Source organism: Herpailurus yagouaroundi, unplaced genomic scaffold (assembly GCF_014898765.1).
Source record: "Herpailurus yagouaroundi ecotype Mexico unplaced genomic scaffold, PumYag 163, whole genome shotgun sequence".
Classification (NCBI taxonomy): Eukaryota; Metazoa; Chordata; class Mammalia; order Carnivora; family Felidae; genus Herpailurus; species Herpailurus yagouaroundi.
The window spans coordinates 29,932,960-29,955,176 of NW_024412404.1; the positions used below are offsets into that span (position 1 = coordinate 29,932,960).

At 40.1% G+C, this 22,217-nt stretch overlaps 1 protein-coding gene and 1 long non-coding RNA gene across 2 annotated transcripts; one reads left to right on the top strand and one right to left on the bottom strand.

Moving 5' to 3' along the window:
- Positions 1-1,927: 1,927 nt before the first annotated feature.
- Positions 1,928-12,430, bottom strand: ZNF485 (zinc finger protein 485). Its single transcript, XM_040485792.1, has 5 exons — positions 12,282-12,430; positions 11,786-11,872; positions 9,663-9,789; positions 8,857-8,952; positions 1,928-3,425 (listed from the first exon to the last, which is right to left on the bottom strand). The coding sequence occupies exons 2-5, from the start codon at positions 11,816-11,818 to the stop codon at positions 2,344-2,346; spliced, it is 1,338 nt and encodes a 445-aa protein (XP_040341726.1). The 5' UTR covers positions 11,819-11,872; positions 12,282-12,430; the 3' UTR covers positions 1,928-2,343.
- Positions 12,431-17,275: 4,845 nt separating this feature from the next.
- On the top strand, positions 17,276-20,942 carry LOC121037532 (uncharacterized). Its single transcript, XR_005793809.1, has 2 exons — positions 17,276-18,175; positions 20,651-20,942. It is a non-coding gene; the product is annotated as an uncharacterized LOC121037532 (long non-coding RNA).
- Positions 20,943-22,217: the final 1,275 nt, after the last annotated feature.

Genomic DNA, 22,217 nt, shown 5'->3' on the forward strand with positions numbered 1-22,217 from the left:
ACTGCCCCGGGCTGCACCTACTTCAGCTTCAGCTGTCCTGCCAGGGTGCCCTCTGTACAGAAAGCCTTACCTGAGGTTCTAGCCTATAGCGTCTACCACCAAATTTGTGAGAAGGCATTCAGATCAGTATTGACCAATAGAAATACGATGCGAACCCCAAATATGGGTTGCATATATAACTAAATTTTCTAGCAGACACATTAAAATCATTTTAAATAAATTTAATATTTAATTTAACCTATATATCCAAAATATCATTTTGATATATAACATAAAAATGACCGAGAGACTTTAGTTTCTGTTTGTCATGCTGCATCTTCAAAACCCAATGTATGTGTTACACTTATAACACATCTCAACTCAGACTAACCTCTTTTTAACTGCTCAATAGCCACTTGTGGCTACTCTACTGTGTCGCCCTTAAATGATTCAACCAGGCAACTGTTAAGTCAATGCCAGTCTTGAGTTTTCCCAGCTGAGACCCAAACTTCACACTGTTAGAAAGTTGTCCCTGCCATGCTCTTTCTGAATTCTTGATACTCACAAAGTCTGTGAGTATAACAAAATGATAACTAAGTTTGGGTGGCTTGTTATGTGCCAGCAGTAACTGGGATGCCAGTCTGAAAGTCTATAATTTATTTAAACGTTTTCCTAATTTAGGTGTTTTTCCCACTTCTTTTCAGGATTTTATTATAAACAATGCTATGATGAGTAATATAAGCTTTGTAAGCTAATCAAATTATTTCCTTGAGAGTGGATTTTCTGGGTCAATGGAAGCATACATTTAGATTGACATTCATGTTGTCAAACTGCTATCCAAAGCTTAACCAGTTTTCACTAATAACACACATATGCCCAACGGTGCTACTAATTAATACTAACCATTTTTAGTTTCTTGAGTTGAATGTTTAGTTCCTTTCCCTTCTGTTCTATAAAATTCATAAATAATCTGGCTTTATCTTATGTCTTAAACTACCACTGATATATTTGTATTATAAAAGATTGAAGTAATGCACAAACTATATAAAAGGGGCCCTACACCACTATATAATTTGGCTTTTTTCCCACTTAAAGTCTTGGTTATCTTTCCGTGTCGGTTAAAAAATTAACCCATTAAGTGTTTATTGATTGAATGATTGCCTTATAATTGCTATGTATTAAATTACTGCATGGTAGTCCAAAGAATGCATGTTATCCTAATTTAACCATTACCCTAGTGATAGATATTATGGTAACTCAAATTGTGCATTACTATAGTGCTCTAAAGACTGCCTTTACTCTTTATTGGATTTTAAGAAGTAGAAATGTTAAGTCAAAGAGTAGAAGCTTTCTAAAAGTTGGCAGATACAGTCAAATTATGCTTCTCATCACCAAACACTTCATTAATTCACAATTCCTTCAACAATATGTAAGTGTGCCTATTTTCTTGCACCCTCAAAAGTACAAAATATTTTCTATCTTATTAATTTTTGCCAAGAATGACAAAAAAAAATCTGATCATTTTAATTCACATTTCTCTAAAGCTGGTTATTTCTTTTGGACTATTTATATTTCCTTTTTCTGACAACTGTACATTCATATTCCAAGCTATTTCTCCACTGGGATTTTTATATTATTTTTATGTACCTTTATGAACCCTTTAGATATTCTAAGTATTGTTTGTTATTTATGATGGTGATAATATTCTCTCCAAGTCTGGCTCTTTGTATTTTAACACCATGAAGCCTATGGTCATACAAAAGCTTTTACTTTTTATGTGGTTATTTATTTTATTTTTATGGCTTCTGAATTTTCTTATTTAGAAAGACAACTAGGTTTAACTATGTTAAATTATACATTAATGTATATGCGATTAAATATTTCAAAAGAAAAGTCAAAGTAAAAATTTCACTTCATCATACCAATAAAAACATTCTTCTCAAAGATAAAAAACTTTTGGACTTTATTTTACTAGATCTTTTTGAATACATAGGATATATACATATAAACAAAATAGCTTCATTTCTTAAAATGTAAATTGGACCACAATATGTAGATTTTCTGCAACTTACTTTTTTTTAACTGGAACAAGGTATCATGGGATATTTCTATGGCTCTCTATAGAGCTCTACTTCATTCTTTTTACTTGCTACATAGTGTTCTATAGTATCTATTTCCATATTGATAAACACTTAGGTTCTTCAAATATTTCACTAATACAAACCATACGACAGTGAACATCCTCACAAGTGAGAAGTTCTCCAGGATAGAGGTACACAGACTATTTTTGTTAAGTGTGTGATTTGTCGAATGTCTCCCCTTTGACGGTCAAAAAGAATAATTACTTTTGCCTGATTTACCACACTAATTACATTTGATGGCTCTTTCTTTGTTATGCATTTTCTTATGTTGTTTAAGGGCTGAACTCTGAGGAAAAGCCTTCCCACATGCATTACATTCATAGGGTTTTTCTCCGGTATGGATTCTCTGATGTTCCACGAGGCCAGAGCTATGTCTGAAGGATTTCCCACATTTCTTACAGTGATAGGGCTTTTCTCCAGTATGAATTCTCTGATGTCCAATAAGGGTTGAGCTCTTCGTAAAGACTTTCCCACAGTCATTACATTGATAGGGTTTATTTCCACTATGAGTTTTCTGATGTCCAGCAAAGGATGAGCTATACCTGAAAGATTTTCCACACTTACTACAGTGATAGGGTTTCTCTCCGGTATGCATTCTTTGATGACTAACAAGTGTTGAGCTCTTCCTAAAGGTTTTTCCACATTCATTACATTGATACGGTTTCTCACCAGTATGGATTTTCAGATGTTCCAACACAGTTGAGTTATCCCTAAAAGCTTTCCCACATTCCTTACATGTAAAAGGCTTCTCTCCACTATGTATTCTCTCATGACGAGTAAGGGCTACATTCTGAGCAAAGGCTTTCCCACAGTCATTACATTTGTAGGGCTTCTGACCGGTATGAATTCTCTGATGACGTAAAAGGATAGAGTTCTTTCCAAAAGCTTTTCCACATTCATTACATTTATGAGGTTTCTCTCTAGAATGAATTTTCTGATGATTAACAAATGTTGAGTGCTTCTTAAGGAATTTCCCACATTCAATACATCTATAGGGTTGCTTGCCTGTGTGGATTTTACGATGATTTAAAAGGGATGAGCTGCTCATAAAGGCTATCCCACATTCGTTACATTTATGGGGTTTCTCACCAGTATGATTTCTCTGGTGGCTAATAAAGGAGGAACTATATTTGAAGACTTTCCCACATTCCTCACATTTATAATGTGTCTTCTCTGCGGAACTTCTGCCCTCCCAGTCCAGGCCTCTCTCCATCATGTCAATTTTTGTTTGTTCTCCCAGATCAGATCCTTCGGAGGTATTTTGCTTTAGGGTGGACACCTTTGTTTCAAACCAGTACTCCTGGACTGAAAAAAATTTTTTTAATTCAAACACTCTCTATGTTGAAATACTGAAAGTGTGAGCTGCACAGGATAAGAATAATGTTCTCTTCTACACAAGTAAGGGTTATGTAAAATTAATTCATCCCACTTGTGACTCTTGCTAAGAAAAGATGGCAAGACTAAAGATAACAGTTAAGTAGGTGTCTAAAGAAATGGCAGGAAGTTATATCATAAACTTTGTATTTAAAGAACGCAAAGAGCATCTAAGAAGTTGGCAAGTTAGGAAGGCAACACAGAACCCGCCCCTCCAAAAATAGATGAGAATGTGAGAATACACACAAATTTGGAGAGAAAACCAAGTATCACAAAGCAAACCATGATTGCTAGCACAGAATCCTGTAGGGTAGTACATGTGAGAACATTTTAATGTCTCCAAGAACTTAAGGATAACATTTCATTGTGAGAATTTAACAGAGAACCAATATTTAATGTATCAGAGAAAAACCAGACAAAACATTTAAGGAACCAAAACAGTTCTCAGGCCTAAAAGATTCTAGACTTTAATCTAAGTTTTTAACATACCTAAAAAAGAACATACCAAATTGTCACTTTTTTGTTGTTGTTACAAAGTACACACACAAGACCCCAGAGAAAATATGCAAGATGATTCTGACAAGCAGATGCCAGAAAACTAATGAAGCCATATTTGTGATAAATCAACAATCAATGATCAATTCTTTTACTGAATGAATTTTTCTTATATACAGATATAGATATATACACACATACACATATATTTATATTTGTATTATTTGTATTTATATTTATTATGATTCCATATATCAGATACTAGAGCTAAGATTTATTTTTTTAGGAAAATGCAAGAAATGAAGCCTGGTGAGTAACAGCCCAGATCCTTCAAATGGCCTTTAAAGGGATATACATTTAATGTATAATGGTTAAACTAGAGAAAATTTCAAGATACTGATTGTAAAGGTAGGTAGAGGCAAATTAGTCATATGAAGAGAAATGCAAGTATATGGACATCTGTTTTATGACAAAAGTAGTTTGCAGAGCAGTGAGGAACATTGGTACTTTTTTGGGAGAGTTAAACATGAACGCTACCTCTTACCATGCACAAAAAATCAGTTTCAAAAGTATGATAAATCTAAAAGGCAAACAATAAAGCTCCTAGAAGTTAACATAGAAGAATGTTTTCATGAACTTGGGGAAAGATTTATTAAAAAGGACACAAAAAGCACTGTCAAGAAAGGGAAGGATTGATAAACTAGAGATCATTAAAATTAAAACTTCTATTCATCAAAAGACCATTAATAATGAAAAGCAGAGAGAAGGGTGATACTGCATATGTAATCAACAAAGGGCTCTCTGAATAGATATTTCGTGAAAGATGATATATAATGGCCAATAAACATTTGCAAATGCCCTCAACCTCATTAGATATCAGAGATAAGGATATTAAAACCACATGAGATACACAACACACCCAAAGAATGCCTAACTTCAAAAGACTGACAATATCAAGCACTGGTAAGGATACGGAAAAATGAGTACTCTCACACACTGATGGTAGAAATATAAATGGTACAAACCTTTAAAAAACTATTTGGCATTATGTAGTAAAGTTGAATATATGCATATCCTATAAAATAGAAAATCCACTCCTAAGTATGTGCCCAGAAGAAATGTATCTACATGTGAACCAAAAGATAACCCATAAAATTGTTCACAGCATCTCTAATATTAGTCAACACCTGGAAATATCCCAAATATCCATCCAAATATATGCAATAAGCTATGGTATAGCAATACAATGAATGAAATACTCCATTTCATTTCATGTTTTCAAAGCATGGTCCCCAGTCCAGTAGCATTAGCATCAGCATCACCTGGGAACTTGGTAAAAATTTTCAGTTCACTCTAAACCAAATAAATAAAAAACTCTGAGGGCTGGGCCTAGTAATTGCACTTAAGCATGCATTCTGATGAATGCTAAATTTTTAAGAATCCTTGGTCTACACAAAGGACAATGAATGAAAATGGCCAAATAAACTTCAGTGTTAGTCTGGGTGGGGAGGGGTTAGGGCAGGGGAACATGGCTAATGATTGGGAGGGATCAGCATGTTATTTAGTAGTATTCCCAGGGTTCTTTTCCTTGACCTGAGTGTTGGTTACATAGTATTCGATTTAAAAATACTATACTAATTTAGGGGTGCTTAGGTGGCTCAGTCAGTTAAGCGTCCAACTCTAGATTTCGGCTCAGGTCATGATCTCATGGTCATGAGGTCGAGCTCTGCATCATAACCAAGAGGCATTTGATACAATTCAACATCGTACTTATTTTAAAATAAATAATTTCTTAATGAAAGAGGTGAATTAAATTTTTTTAATGTTTATTTTTTATTTTTTGAGAGAAAGAGAGACAGAGACAGAGCACAAGTGGGGGAGGGGCGGAGAAAGAGGGAGACACAGAATCTGAAGTGAGATCCAGGTTCTGAGCTGTCAGCACAAAGGGCTCGAACCCACGAACTGTGAGATCGTGACCTGAGCTGAAGTCGCACACTTAACTGACTGAGCCACCCAGGTGCCCCGAAAGAGGTGAATTAAATACTTACTACATAATAACATTCAGGTTTAACCAGCTAAATGGAAGAATCCTAGACACAATCCTATTAGAGACACGAAAAGACTACCATATCCATCATTACCATTATTGTTGACAATACAAAAGCAAGTCGATATAAAACAAACTTTAAAAAAACACATGCTCGACTACACTCCTGATAAGAGAAATGCAAACTAAAATTACAATAAAATTAAAGTTTTTAACTATCAGTTTGGCAATGATCAAAAAGTATAAGACACTGTTGACAAGGTATGATCAGATTGGCATCCATACATTGTCATTAGGAGTATAAATGTATATAATCTCTATGGATACTGGTAATATTCACTGAATTTAAAAATATACTTACCCTTTCACCTACAAATTCTTCTAGAATTTATCCTATAGATTTACTTGTACTTGAGAGAACTGATGTGTATAAAGATAATCACTGCATCATTCATAGTTATTATGTCCATCAACAGGGAACTGATAACATAAGTTACAGTACATCCATAAAATGAAACACTGTATACCCATTAAGAATAAAACAGCACTCGGGGCGCCTGGGTGGCTCAGTCGGTTAAGCGTCCGACTTCGGCTCAGGTCATGATCTCACAGTCCGTGAGTTCGAGCCCCGCGTCGGGCTCTGTGCTGACAGCTCAGAGCCTGGAGCCTGTTTCAGATTCTGTGTCTCCCTCTCTCTGCCCCTCCCCTATTCATGCTCTGTCTCTCTCTGTCTCAAAAATAAATAAACGTTAAAAAAATTAAAAAAAAAAAAAAGAATAAAACAGCACTCTAAATGATGTAGCTATTTGAAATGATTTCCAAGATATTACAAAAGATACACAATACTGTACTACCATGTGCTTTAAAAAAAAAAAGGAATACATGTATATTCTTGCAAAGCACACATTATATCTAGAAATTTCCACAAGAAATTTATATAAGAATGCCTCCAGAGAGAGGAACTGGATGATTAAGAAAGGTATGTGAAGGGAATGCGTGGGTGGCTCAGTTGGTTAAGCATCTGACTCTTGATTTCAGCTCAGGTCATGATCCCAGGATCATAGGATCAAGCCTCACATTAGGCTCTGGGCTGACAGTGTGGAGCCTGCTTGGGATTCATTCTCATTCTCTCTCTCTCTCAAAAATAAATAAACTTAAAAAAATAAATAAATAAAGGTATGTGAAGAAGACTGCATACAATTTGAACCATCTGAATTTTGTACCATATGTATTTCTAAAAACTAAAAGAGTAGAATATGCAGAAAAGGAGGATGAACTGTGAAACATGGAAGGGTTGTGAAATCTTTGTCTAAAGATTTATTAGTCTTCCAAATGGATGGAAGAAATATCAAAGGAAACATTGCTAGTTTTTACTACATCTAAATTCTAAACATCTTATTTCAAAAAATACCAAAATTAAAACAGAAAAAACAAAGAATAAGGAAGACTGAGTTACTACTACTACTGAATTACTCAATAAGGAATCTACACAAAAATTTAGAGGGAAAGGGGGTGCCTGGGTGGCTCAGCCGGTTAAGCGACTAACTTCAGCTCAGGTCATGATCTCCTGGTTTGTGAATTTGAGCCCCACATCAGGCTCCTCAATGACGGTGCAGAGCCTGCTTGGGATTCTCTCTCTCTCCCTCTCTCTCTGCCTTGCCCCCATTTGTGCTTTCTCTCTCTTTCAAAATAAATAAATAAAACTTTTAAAATTTTAGGAGAAAAAAATTAAACATAGTAAGAACAAAAGAATTACTGAAAAGCGTTAAAAAACAAAACAAAACAAAACAGGGGCACCTGGGTAGCTCAGTCAGCTAAACACTCAACTCTTGATTTCGGCTCAGGTCATAATTTCACAGTTCATGAGATCAAACCCTGAGTTGGTCTCTGCTCTGGCAGCATGGAGCCTGCTTGGGGTTCTCTCTCTCCTTCTCTCTCTGCCCTTCTCCTGCTCACACACACATGTTCCCTCTTCCTCTCTCTCTCTCTCTCGCTCTCTCTCAAAATAAATAAAAAAAACATTAAAAAAAACCCAGGTTAAACAAATTATATATACCACTGGTATTTTCCATGAAATATAATTATAAAAGTTTCTCTGAAGATGATATAGGCAAAATGACAATCAGAGTTTTTAAAAAAGGAATACTAGCAAGATAAATGTTGTAGGTGAGAGAAACATCATGTTTAAAGACTTTGAAATGAATTATGATGCAAAGAAAGCGACTTACAGAAATTTATGTAAAGTATACATAGAAAAAAGATGAGAGCCAAGAGCAAAGGATAACAGAGACATTTTAAAAGGGGAGAAAATGCTTCCCCATCAACTTGTTTGCTAAAAATAGTAATTATCTGATAGTTAGGAAACTATGCTTACACTTGGAATCTGCCACTGCCACTATATGATTAAAGATAATGGATATTAAAACCAGAAAAGGATATACAGTCATTTATTAAGCTAACCATGAGAGAATTTGAAAGGAATTGAAAATGGACAGAAGATAGAAACAAAGTACAGCCCGACAAGTGCCTGAAAACAGGGAGGGAGAAAAAAAACACATGAAGAGACTGAGGATTTCAGGCGAGAAGTCATGGGCCTGAGGCCCTCGAGAAGGGAGCAGCTCCCCACAGGCACGGATAGAATGAGGAGAAAAATGGCAAGTCATTTGACGCAGCGATGACATTAAGAGGAGGAAAGCGGTGTCAAGTTACCCCACGAGGCTGCACAGACACGCGCCCTCTGAGGTGAGCCTCGTGACCAACAAGTCCTCCTCACCACTCTGTGCGCTGAGCTGCTGCTTGAAATGGCCCCGCCTCACTCACCTGAACAAGTACCTGATGGAACTTGCTGTACTTCCATCCGTGGCTCTGACCCTTGCTCCAACTGGGTGATTAGTTTGGGTTTGGAAGAGAGAAGCCCTGTTCATAGAAAAACACAAAAGGAATGTGACTATGGTCATGAGCACAAGCAGTCATCCCAGACCTCAGTCTCAGGAAGGTTTCCACATCAGAGAGGCCTAGAGGGTGGTATGAGGATGTCCAAATCATGTCCAAATCATGCTAGTTATTGAAAGGTAGGAGGGAATGTCAGTTAGAAAACCAGGCCTCCTCGGGGCGCCTGGGTGGCACAGTCGGTTAAGCGTCCGACTTCAGCCAGGTCACGATCTCGCGGTCCGGGAGTTCGAGCCCCGCGTCAGGCTCTGGGCTGATGGCTCAGAGCCTGGAGCCTGTTTCCAATTCTGTGTCTCCCTCTCTCTCTGCCCCTCCCCCATTCATGCTCTGTCTCTCTCTGTCCCAAAAATAAATAAACGTTGGAAAAAAAAAATTAAAAAAAAAAAAAAAAAAAAAACCAGGCCGCCTTGAGGATGAGAATTCCTATTGTTGGTGGCAGACAAATCCTGAGATGGAAAATTTAGAAAACTGGGCTAGACAACACACATAGCTGCCATCTTAAACTCTGTATGGCTCGGACTTTCTGAGAGATGGGACTGTGTATAAACTCCAGCCTCTAAATCCATGCTAAAAACAAACAAACTTCCTATTTATGATTTAAATACCCCAAATCATTTACCCTGTGAAAACACACAGTTGCCCAGGAAATCAATTTTGAATTAAAAAGACATCCTTACCCACTGACACCAGATTCCCATAGTTTTCCAGCATCACATCCTTGTACAGGGCCCGCTGAGCAGCATCCAGGTGTTTCCATTCAATGTGGGTAAAGGCCACAGCCACATCCCCAAATGTCAGTGATCCCTGCAAAGTCAAACCCAATTCTTCTCACCAAGGAATGTTTATACCCTGAAGTAGGGAACCAGGAAGTCCTCATCAGAAAAGGAGAGCAACACGTTCAAGGCCAGCTTCTGATACTTCAGCTTGTTTATGCAGAGGGAAGTGGAACACAGTTAACAAAAGGACCAAGGGGGAAAGTAAATGACAAGCTCAGGAAGCAGACTTGCTACCCAGGAACAAAAAATCAAAAGAAGCTGGAAAATCCAGCCAGGAATAAGAGGAGGTCATGGCCCCTCATTTCAACCACACTGCCCTCCTCACGTTCTTCCAACACGCCTATCATGCTCCCTCTTCTGGGCCTGGCATTTGCTCATTCCTCACTTCATAGGTCTTTGCTTAAATGTCACCTCCTCAGAATGTTCTTCGCTTTTCTCCCATCCTCTACCACTCTCCATCCTATGTCCCACTTCACTCTCTTCACAGGATTTCTCACTACTTGGCAGGACTAGATTTATCATCTATAATGTGAGCTCCAGGAGCTTAGGGACCACTTGGGTCACTGTTGTCCCCCTCGCCTAAAATACTGCCTGGAACATAGAAGTGTTCAAGGATTTGTCAGTCAACAAATAAATAGAAACTCCAAAAGGCATGCAAAATGATAGTGGATTTATCCTAGAATTTACTAGGAAATAATATATATTTGTCAATTGCCTTTCACAGCAATAGCAACTTAGTATGTACCACGCACAGTGCTAAGCCCCAAGATAAACACCATCTCTCTGCATTTCTGCCATGATGGTCTATAAAGTAAATCTATTTTATAGCTAAAGATACTAAGGCTCAGAGAGTTGAAAGAACTTGTTCAAAGTCACAGGACTGGTTGACTACAGAATAAAAAGGAGCTTTAAAAAGTGATAGTGAGGGGCGCCTGGGTGGCACAGTCGGTTAAGCGTCCGACTTCAGCCAGGTCACGATCTCGCGCTCCGGGAGTTCGAGCCCATGTCAGGCTCTGGGCTGATGGCTCAGAGCCTGGAGCCTGTTTCTGATTCTGTGTCTCCCTCTCTCTCTGTCCCTCCCCCGTTCATGCTCTGTCTCTCTCTGTCCCAAAAATAAATAAATGTTGAGAAAAAAAAAAAGTGATAGTGAAACTATGGAGCAAATAGGAAGATATTTCATAACATATTAATATGTCATAACATATTAAAACATATTAAAAGGAAAAAATGGATAAGCCTAAAAAATACTTATACAAAAGTGTTTCAAATGAAATAATTTGATTTGTTAGTGCAATAGGAATATGGATCATCTTTAATTTTTAAAATTTTCCTTTACTCTTACTTTGTATAATAGTCAAGTAGGTCTTACTTCCTTTCAAAATGCTAATTTACTTCCTGTCAACTTCTCAAAATTCTTCAAAACCCAGTTTTCTCCAGCATACAGGCAAACTCCAGCCTGGCATTCTAGATCCCAAATGTTTCCAAATTTCTCTGGAATCGTGTTCATGGTTCAGATATAATGGCTTCACTCATGTTATAGCCTTCCCCTAGTCACCCCACCTTCTGCAATTATGCAAACTTAATTTAATCTTCAGGAAGAACTAAACACACCCTGAAGACTGCTCTGACCCCTGAACATCAAGAGAGCACTACCATCATTGTGTCATATCTATCAGCCTCTGTCCTTGTATGATGTGTCTGTCCTTCATCTTCTGCGAGGTGGCAAACTCACTTTGAGACAATGGCTATTCCTTACCTACAAAGTACTCTTCAGTTTCAAGCACTCTAGAAAGCATGGGTAGCAATCATCTATTTAGTGAATGACTCTGTAATGTGTAGAGAGGACATGAAGGGACAACAGTGGGGAGAGGGGTCCTCTCTCCGCAGCGCTGCACCTATCCAGGATTGGGTCAGGGAACCTAATTTGGTCCATACACAGGGCAGAGCACCTTCCAGACAAGCATAAACCCAGCTTCACTTTGAAAGAGTGGCAATTCCTCAGGAAAAGTTAAAACCAAACTTGCCTGGATCTGGGCTCTTGGTAGCCTTGGGGCCATCTGTCTCCTGAACTGTTCTCCCAGGCAAGGGCAAAGAATCCTGAATAAGCCAATCTGGGAAAGAAGAAAGGAAATATGAGGAAGTCCCTCCATGTCCTAAACTAGCTAGAACTTGCTCTCTGCAAGCTGAACAGACCAGTCCTCCACCCTCCCTACTCCGCACAAAGGTGGGTAGACAGGTGAAGGTGGTTAAGATCAGGACTGGCTGCCTGGAGTCCGGCCGGGCAGCAAGCTCCAAGCCAAGCTCTGGCTGTCAGTCAGGAACCTTCGCCAAAACGGGTGGAAAGTCTCGTCGGTGACTCGATCTCTGGGCCTCAGGGCAAGCCTTTAAACTCTCAGGCGCCGGATTGGGGCGGCCATTCAACACAGTACGGCTCATCTGGGTGGGGCCCCGGCCACATCTGCCTGTCCCCTAGTAAACCGGCTCCTTTCTCGGCCCGCCCTGGGGAAAAGAGGGGCGCACCAGGTCTCAGTGCCTGCCTGGCGGCCGCCGTTCCAAAACGGCGCTGGGCGGGCTGGCCTACGAAGCTGCGCGCGCCGAAGAACTGCGACCACCCAAAGCGGTACTGGTCTCCGAGACCCGCGAGCAGGCAGGAACCTCGCTCTACTCACACGGAGGCCGGCAGGGCCGGAAACGGAAGCGGCCGCGGAGCCCCTGGGAAATGTAGTCTCGGATGCAGTCAGAGCTCAGGGTCTCCATCGTATGCCTATGTTGGCATCTTTGGAGAGCTTTGAAAAGTAATGGGGCCATGGTCCCAGCTCCAGAGATTCCGGATTTATGCTCTAGGTATAGTCCTGGCATAGGGATTTTTTAAAGTTCCCAAGTGATTCTGATGTGCAGCCAAGATTGGTACCCAATGCTAGAAACTAATGCAAATCTGTAAGGCATATTTTATGTTACTTTGGGGCAGCTATTTATGATTGATTTGTTCACCTATTGGTTTCAGAGTAATGCTGTTTTGATTTCAAGTTAAAAACAAAAAAAAGCATGTTAGAAAAGCAGAGCACCCAAAACACTAAGATTTTTCTATTTGCTAGCATAGAAGATGGAACAAGATTGGATCCGTTTTTTAAAACTGTGGTTTTTGGGGGGTGCCTGGGTGGCTCAGTCGGTTGAGCATCTGACTTCGGCTCAGGTCATGATCTCACGGCTGCAGAGTTCAAGCCCCGCGCCAGGCTCTGTGCTGACAGCTTAGAGCCTGGAGCCTGCTTCAGATTCTGTGTCTCCCTCTCTCTGCCCCTAACCCACTCACATTCTGTCTCTGTCTCTCTCAAAAATAAATAAACATTAAAAAAAATTTTTTTTAATTTAAAAAATAATAATAAATAAAAAATAAAACTTTTTTTCAGGGCACCTGGGTGGCTCAGCTAGTTGAGCGTGTGACTTTGGCTCAGGTCATGATCTCATGGTTCATGAGTTCAAACCCCACAATGATTTGCTGCTGTCAGCACAGAGCCTGCTTCCCATCCTCTGTCCCCCCTCTCTCTCTGCCTCTCACCTGCTTGTGTACTTTCTCTCAAAAATAAATAAAACACTAAAAAAATAAATGGATACAAATGTGTTATTTTCTAGAAAAAAAATCCTCCTTATACACTCCAGGAATTGGACAGATTAGGAAGGAAAAATGTATCTCTTTTGTTCAGTTAGGACTTGTTATTTGAAAGACTATTTCTCAGAATGGGGCAGTTATTTACTGAATTAATAGTGATTAACCAATGCCCTGCTAAGTGCCACTCACTAGTCTAGATGCTAAGGACAGAGCACTTGACAAGGCCTCCCTCCTTAACCAAACTTTGGTCAGGGTCTTCTCAATCCTCTTCTCAATAAGGCCTTGTCTTTGGCCTAATGAGCCCAATTTTAGCAAAGGATCCCACTAAACCAGTTCATCAAGAATTCCCCCACCCTTGGATCCAATCAAGCTTCTTTTCCCCCATCCTTGATACCTAACTAATTTCTTCCTAGAAATTTTCCATTTACTCCCTCATTGGCTATAAAACCCCATTTGACCCTGTTGTGTTGGGAGTTAAGTTCAAGCTCTCTCCCATATTGCAATGCAATGAAATCTTAAATAAACCCTTCTTTTCAATTCAGTAAGTGTCAGTATAATTTCTCTTTGATGCAGTAAACAAAATAAACAATGTCTCTCCCCTCAAAGATCTTACATTCAGATGGGCATCAGGAAGAGAGAGATTCAACAAAATCAGGGTAAAGAGGTAGGAAGAGGATTCTCATTTAAAATAGAGCTGTAAGGATTGGCACCTTTGATAAGAGATCATATGTTCAGAAGTCTGAAGGAAATGAGGTAACAAGAAGGAGTATACCTGTGGGAAGTCAGATAAAACAGCAGATGCAAAACCCCTACAGAATATGCTTCATTTATTTGAGGAACAGCAAAAGGCCAATGTGCTTAGAACACTAAAAACATAGGTAAAAGCTAGAACACGGGTGTGATGATTAATTATATGTGTCAACTTGGTTGGGCTAAAGGGCACACAGACAGCCGGTAAGACATTAATTCTTGGTGTGTCTGTGATAGCGTTTCCAGAAAAGAGTAGCATTTGAATCAGCAGACTGAGTAAAGAAGATCCACCTTTACTAATATGGGCAGGCATCATCCCATCCTTTGAGAGCCCAGGTGAACAAAAAGGGGAAGGATGAATTCTCTCTGTCTTCTTGAGCTGAGGTGTCCATCTTCTCTTGTCCTCAGACGTCAGAGCTTCTGGTTCTTAGACCTTCAGACTCTGGGACTTCCTCCAGCACACCACCCCCTCCCTTCTCAGGCCTTCAGCCATTGGTTCCACTGGTTCTTGGGCCTTCAGACATAGACTGAATTACAACGCCAGCTTTCCCAGTTCTCCAGCTTGCAAGTGGCAGATCATGGGACTTCTCAGCCTCTATAACCACATAAGCCAACTAATTAATTAAATACACATACTATCATTCTATTTCTCTGGAACACCCTAATACAATGTTGGTCCATTTAGTCCACTGCAAGGATATTGGCTCTAATTTTGAATGATATAAGCCATCAGAATGTGGGGAAATGGGAAGCCTCATTGTTGGTAGGATCATAAAATGGTGTGGCCACTTTGGAAAATAGTTTGGCAGTTCCTCAAAACCTTAAATATGGAGTTACCATATCATTCAGTGATGCCATTCCTAGACACCTACCAAAGAGAAATGAAAATATACATCCACACAAAAACTTGTACACATGTGTTCACAGCAGTGTTATTCATAAGAGCCAAAAGTGAAACAGCACAAATGTCCATCAACTGGCAAATGGATAAAAAGTGTGGTATATCCAAACAATGGAATGATATGTGGCAACAAAAAGGAATGAAGTAGTGATATATGCTACATAATTGATGAACTTTGAAAATAATACTAAGTTAAAAAAAAAAAAAGATAGTCACAAAATACAATGCGATTCCATTTATACAAAATGTCCAAAAAAAGGCAACTTCATAGAGACAGAAAACATATTAATAGTTGCCAGTGGATGGAGGGAAGGAGGTATGGGGAATGACTGTTAATGGGTATGAAGTGATGAGGGGTGATGTTTAAAATTAAATAGTAATTGGGGCGCCTGGGTGGCTCAGTTGGTTAAGCGTCTGACTTCAGCTCAGGTCACGATCTCACGGTCCGTGAGTTCGAGCCCCGCGTCGGGCTCTGGGCTGATGGCTCAGAGCCTGGAGCCTGCTGCCAATTCTGTGTCTCCCTCTCTCTCTGCCCCTCACCCATTCATGCTCTGTCTCTCTCTGTCTCAAAAATAAATAAACATTTAAAAAAAATTTTTTTAATAATAAAAATAATAAATAAAATTAAATAGTAATTATATTAGTTTCCTAGGACTATCATAACAAAGTACCACAAACTTAAGCAATAGAAGTTCATTTTCTCAGTCTGAAGGCTAGAAGCTCATTATCAAGCGAGGCTGGTTCCTTCTGAGACTGGGTAAAATCCTTCCTTGACTCTCCCTACCTTCCTGTGGTTGCTGTCAATCCTTTGCATGGCTTGAATACTCCTGTGTGTGTCTGTCTTCATATGGTATTTCCTCTTATAAGGATAGCTAGTTATATGGGATTAGAGCCCACCCTAATGACCTCATCTTAACTTGATTATATCTACAAGAACCCTATTTCCAAATAAGGTTACATTCTGGAGTACTGGGCATTAGGACTTCAAGTATGAAGGGTGTGGGGGAGGACACAATTCAACACATAAAGCTTAGTTTTATGTTTTATGCTTTGTTCCTTAATGGTTTGCCTTTAATACCTCTAATTTATTTTTAATAAAGTTCATATATTATAAAAGAAAGGATCTAAATTTGTCTCAAATGATTGCATAATTTTTTCAACACCTTTCACTGAAAAGTCTACTCTTTCCTCCAGCAAATCAAATGTCATCATTATCTTATGCCACACTATAGTGTCTCCCAAACACAAGTTTGGGGGATTTCTTAATCTGCGCTGTTTTTCAGAAGCACAGGGCTCAGATAAACTTCAACACTCTCACTATTAATAGGAAGCGGTTAAATAAGTTATAGTAAATCCAAATGAAAGATTACTAGGCAACCATTAAAAATTTCAATGTGGATATAAACATATGTTACATAAATGTGCTGACAAAATTGGGGGGGCCTGGGGTTTTTTTAATTGAAGTAAAGTTGACACACAATGTTACATTCATTTCAGGTGTACAACACAGTGATTCAACAACTACCCATTATGCCATGCTCACCACAAGTAGCTACCATCTGTCACCAAACAAATATTATAATACCATTGACTATATTCCCTGTGCTGTACCTTTTACCCTCGTGATTTATGGACGAAATACTGTGAGTGAAAAAAAATCAGTTTCTAAAAGAGCCTATGTGGCATAATCCCATTTAAGTATCACATAACAATGACATAATGCCAGAAACATGCTCAGCAAGGGCCTACTGTAAAGTATGATTCAACTCATGCCAAGAACCATGCTAAACCTTCTACTTGAATCATTTCATGTAATACTCAAAGCAACCCTATGAGGTAGGTGCTATTACTATTCTCAACAGAAAAAACTTTTTGTTCTAGAAATTTCAAAATATGCACAACATGGGAATAATATAGCCTCCAAGTATCCATAACCCAGATTCACAAATATTGAGATCATGCCTGTTTTAGTTTATCTGTCAATCTCTCCTCGCCTTTTATTGAACTATTTAATCTACAAATAATCAAGTATATATCTTACCTAAGGGCATTTTAGTTTATTTTTTACATTGTATCATTATTACACTTAAAAAATAAATAATAATTTGAGAGATTGAATATACACATGGACAATAGAAAGACCATATATAAAAACAATCTGCAGCAACCAGCTCAGGAAACCAACCCATAATCTACGATAACTAGGCCAGGAAGCCAGTCTGCTTGTAGGCTGACTTGTAAGAAGTCAGAATACCATCTCTAGCAATCAGCCCGGGCAGCCAAACTATCAATCATCCCCAAACAGTCAGGCCTTGATTAATAACTGACAGTATCCCTAAGTTTTGTCCCCACTTCCAATTTAGGATCAGATAAAGCCAAATATGCTCCCCTAACCAATCACATAGGATGCCCTCTTCTACTTAGCCACCTCCAGTTTCCCTGCAATCAGGGCATACCCAAAGCCTTCCTTTTTTCCACTCTAAAGCTTTATCACTCCACTGCCTTTGAATCACAGTCAAAATGCAAGGGATAGTAGCTGACCACCTTGCCATAGCATGCTTATTCTCATTTGGTTGGTCTTCACTTTTTCCACAAATTCTTTATATCTAATATCCAGTCCAAATTCAAATCTTTGTAAGTGTCCCATAGATTTATTTTGTGTCTAGTTTGTTTGATTCAAACGGGAACCCTTCAAGCCAGGCCTGGGTCCTTACAACTTGATGGTAGTAGTCTTTGGAACTTTCTTGCTCTCTGGCAGACAAGTTGTTCCAGGCTTGCTCTATGCTTTGTCATGAACCAGCCATTTCTCCAAAGAGCCCTGGCTTTTTCAGTTTCCTGCAGTCTTTTGGAGTCACCTACAAACTAGGGCTTGTGAAAGAGCCTGTGGAACCTCAGGCCAGTTTCATTGGTATCCTCAGCTTCTTGCTGATGGTTCCGCTCAGAGTGGAGCTCTCTTCTTGGAGGACGGTATTATTTGGTGGCATTTTCTGTGTTCTGGGTTCCAGAACTCTCACGACCTTGGAACAGCTGCTGAAGCCTGATGGTGATTCGACCCACCTCTTCTAGGATCCGTGGGGATCCCCTGATCTTGGTTTTGTTGAAGATACTGTCCAACGGGATGTTTCTCCTGCTATCCTAGTGACTCAGTCCATTTTTGTGAGTGATTTGGGGAATTCAAAAACTGCGGCCATAAGGATCTTGTCCCGCTCCTCGTTTAACAGATGAGAAATGTTTAGAGAAGCTAAAGAATGTGGCCTCAGTGTGCTCATCTGCAAAAACGTTAATAATCTCTGCTCGCCTACCTCCCACGACTGTTATGAGAATTAAATGATATAAAAGAAGTGAAAAGTCAGAAATTCAAGGAGAGGGATGCCACAGAACACAAGGGCAGAAATTCCTGGAACAGCGCCTCCACCTGAAGGGCATGTCTCTAGTGTCTGGGGCCACCTAAAGGTCAAAACTGAGAATAACAGTTACATTAACTTTTACCGCCTGCATTGTGATGTACACCTTCCATGCCTTATTCCATGTAGTTCTCACAACAGCCTGAAAGGGACAGGTTTCCTGAGCCTCATTTTACAGAGGAGGAAATCCAGGCTTGGTGACATTGATAAACTTGCTCGTGATGCCAGTTTTCTGGTGGCAGAGCCTGTATTTACACCCAGGCTATCTGACTCCACAGCCCCTGCCTTTAGCTGCTCTGCTCTGGAGCCTGAAGGGGAGAAGGTGTGGGTTTTCACCGAAATGAGGGAAAGACAGAAGACAGAGGAGAAGGTGAGCCAGGTTATTGAGCTATTGAGAAGCCTGTGCAGCTATTCTCAATATCCTGTTTCACTGAGGTAGGTGACTAAGCTGAAAGCCAGGCTAGCACATTTTTGGGGGTAGCCTCCCAGATTGCAATTGCCCCCTTAGAGTCTTTCAAGGCATTCTTGGAAATATGCCACTCTTCTAGGGTTTCCAGATAAAATTCAGGATGCCCAGCAGCGTCTGAATTTCAGACAAACATTACAAAGAACACACATCTAAACAAAAAAATAAGGCCATTCATTGCGTATCTGAAATTCAAATTGAGCTGGGCATCCTGTATTTTCATTTGCCAAATCTGGCAACCCAACTCTGCCCACCCCACACAGATTTTTTTCTTTTACATTTCTATCATCCTAATACAACATCTAAAAAGCCACAATTTTTTGGTTTAAAGATTTTTAGACCTTTCGGGATACCCTGTGATACACTTAACCTTAGTTTGGGGGGGGACGCTCCTTAAGATGTTATCTACTCATTAGTATCCTTAGTTGGCAGTGGCCGACATCTTAAAGAAAGTCAACAGGTAGAATCTGAAGAAAGGTGAAAGCACAGCAATAACAATCAGGATGAAGAGGCTGCTGGGGGAGGAGAGAGGATTCATAATGCTGAAAACCACTAAAACCCTCACCCCCAGTGCTGGTGGAGCCCTGTGGAGCAACAGCATTGTATGTGACAAGGTACACAGAATATACTCACTGAATGCTTTTGAATGAGTAAGCGCAGGAATGATGCTGAGGTGCATCTAGTAGCAGGAACACTATAATGATAAGTGTCTACCCCTGGATCCCTAGCAAGGCAGCACCAAGAGCCCTTCAGTACTAGGCAGGACTAACTTCCCTCCTCTCCCCTCCCTGCTTGTCTGAGGGCACTTGACCAATTCTCTCCTTTTCTCTGGGCCTCAATTCCCAGTCTGAAAAGTGAAGAAGGCTGGATGAGACCCTCCTTATCACCCTCTTCATTTGTATGGTTCACATTTGAGCACATTCCAGGGACAGCCTGGGAAACAGAACTGGACATATTCTTAGAACTTGTAGGAATCTGGAAGGAGGCAGCTCTGTGTTCCCCTGTTCTAGCCAGGAGCCAACCTGGCTGGGCTCAAATCCACACAGGAGCCCTGACCTCCCTTTTCCAGCTCCTACAGTGATTTCTGCAGCTTTCCTAGGAGTCCACTATGACTGGACCTGCATCTACCACCATTTCTATGTTGGGTTGATCCCTCAGCAGGCTGAACTGGTGAGGCAGGGCCCAAGGGGTCCAACAGAAGTTCCTTTCCTCATCTCTATTCTGGCCTATTATTCCATTTGTGATCCCCTGAAAAGATGAGGTGACAGACAAATGTGCTATAGTGAACGTGTGCCCAATTCAATATCCAAAGTGCTGAGTTTCAATCCCGGCTCTGCCATTTACCACCAGCAGGATCTTGGGCAAGTCACTGTCCCTTTCTCGCTCATCCTCTGTGCCTTCAATTTAAAAATAAGTGAGCAGGGGCACCTGAGTGGCTCAGTCAGTTGAGCATCCGACTTTGGCTCAGGTCATGATCTCATGGCTCATGAATCCGAGCCCTGCATCAGGCTCTGTGCTGACAGCTCAGAGCCTGGAGCCTGCTTCAGATTCTGTGTCTCCCTCTCTCCCTGCCTCTCCCCTGCTTATACTGTGTCTCTGTCAAAAATAAATAAATATTAAAAATTTTTTTCTTAAATAATAAATAAAACAGGGTTGTTAACAGGCAATGATAAACATTGGGCCCTGAGCCCAGTGCAGGGCATCCAGGAGGAAATCAGTAAATGGAAGTCCCTCCACCTTTCTTTCTGTGTGTCTCCCAAGGGCTCTCCAGCTGAGGCCTACAGACTGATGTGCTCCCTGGCCTGTGCTCCTCCAGGTCCCAAGACCACAATAAGCAGAAGATGCAGACCCCAGATGAAGACCTCTCAAGCTTCTTCCCAGAGCATCTGGCCCTGGCCACATGGAGGACTTAGCTGGGCCTCAATGGCCTCAGGGGGCCATACCATAACTGCCCTTCTCTGGGGTCAGGGATGGAATCAGCTAAGGAGAGATGGCAAAAGGGTACTGGATAGGGGTGGGGCAAGACTAAAGTAAGATTGAAAAAAAAAAAAAAGTACCATTAGATACATCCACATAGCCGATCGTTTGACTTGGAAAACAGATACGAACATTCCTGTGAGCCTCAGCCACACTATTTAGGTAAAAAAAACTCCTTACTATATTGTGAGTCCCCTAAACAGGGCTCAAGAAGGACTTCTACTAACAAGTCTGCATTCATAAATGTGACAATTTGGAAGCACTGAACAAGCTCCCTGAAAACCACAAACTACAAAAACAAAAACAAAAAAATAAAATGATCTGAAGAGTCATGTGACTATTAAAGAAACTTAACTTGTAATTTAAAATAAAAGGAAATCTCCAGGCTTACATTGTTTCACTGGAGAAGTCTATCAAACATTTAAAGAGGAATTAACATAAATTTTATGCAATCTCTTCCAAAAAATAAAACAAGAGGACTATTATTTCCCAGCTCACTTTGTGAGGCCATAATTAGCCTGATAACCAAAACCAGACAGCATCAAAACAAAACAAAACAAGGGCACCTAGGCTCAGTCAGGTAAGCACCCGACTTCGGCTAGGTCATGATCTCATGGTTTGTGAGATGATCTCATGGTCAGCACAGAGCCTCCTTTGGATCCTCTGTGTCCCTTCCTCTTTTTGCCCCTCCTCCACTTACACTCTCTCAAAAATAAACAAACATTAGGGGCGCCTGGGTGGCGCAGTCGGTTAAGTGTCCGACTTCAGCTCAGGTCACGATCTCGCGGTCCGTGAGTTCAAGCCCCGCGTCGGGCTCTGGGCTGATGGCTCAGAGCCTGCAGCCTGTTTCTGATTCTGTGTCTCCCTCTCTCTCTGCCCCTCCCCCGTTCATGCTCTGTCTCTCTCTGTCCCAAAAATAAATAAACGTTGAAAAAAAAAATTAAAAAAAAATAAACATTAAAAAAAAAAACTACAAACCAATATCTCATTAATTTAGATGTAAAAATACTCAACGAAATATTATCAAATCAAATCCAGCAAAATAATAAGAGGATTACACACCTCAGCCAAGTGGAATTTATTCTACATATGCAAGATTGGTTCAATACTTGAAAACCCATTAGTATATAATCTACCATATCAATATTAAAGAAGAAAAATATTAAGATCATATCAATTGATATAAGAAAAAGCATTACATAAAATCCAACAACTACTCATGGTAACAATGCTAAGCAAACTATGAATAGAAAGGAATTTCCTCAAATTGATAAAGACCTAAAGTAACACCAAAGTTAATGTTAAAAGTTCAAATGCTTTCTCCCTAAGTGGGGGGGGGGGGGGGGCAGCC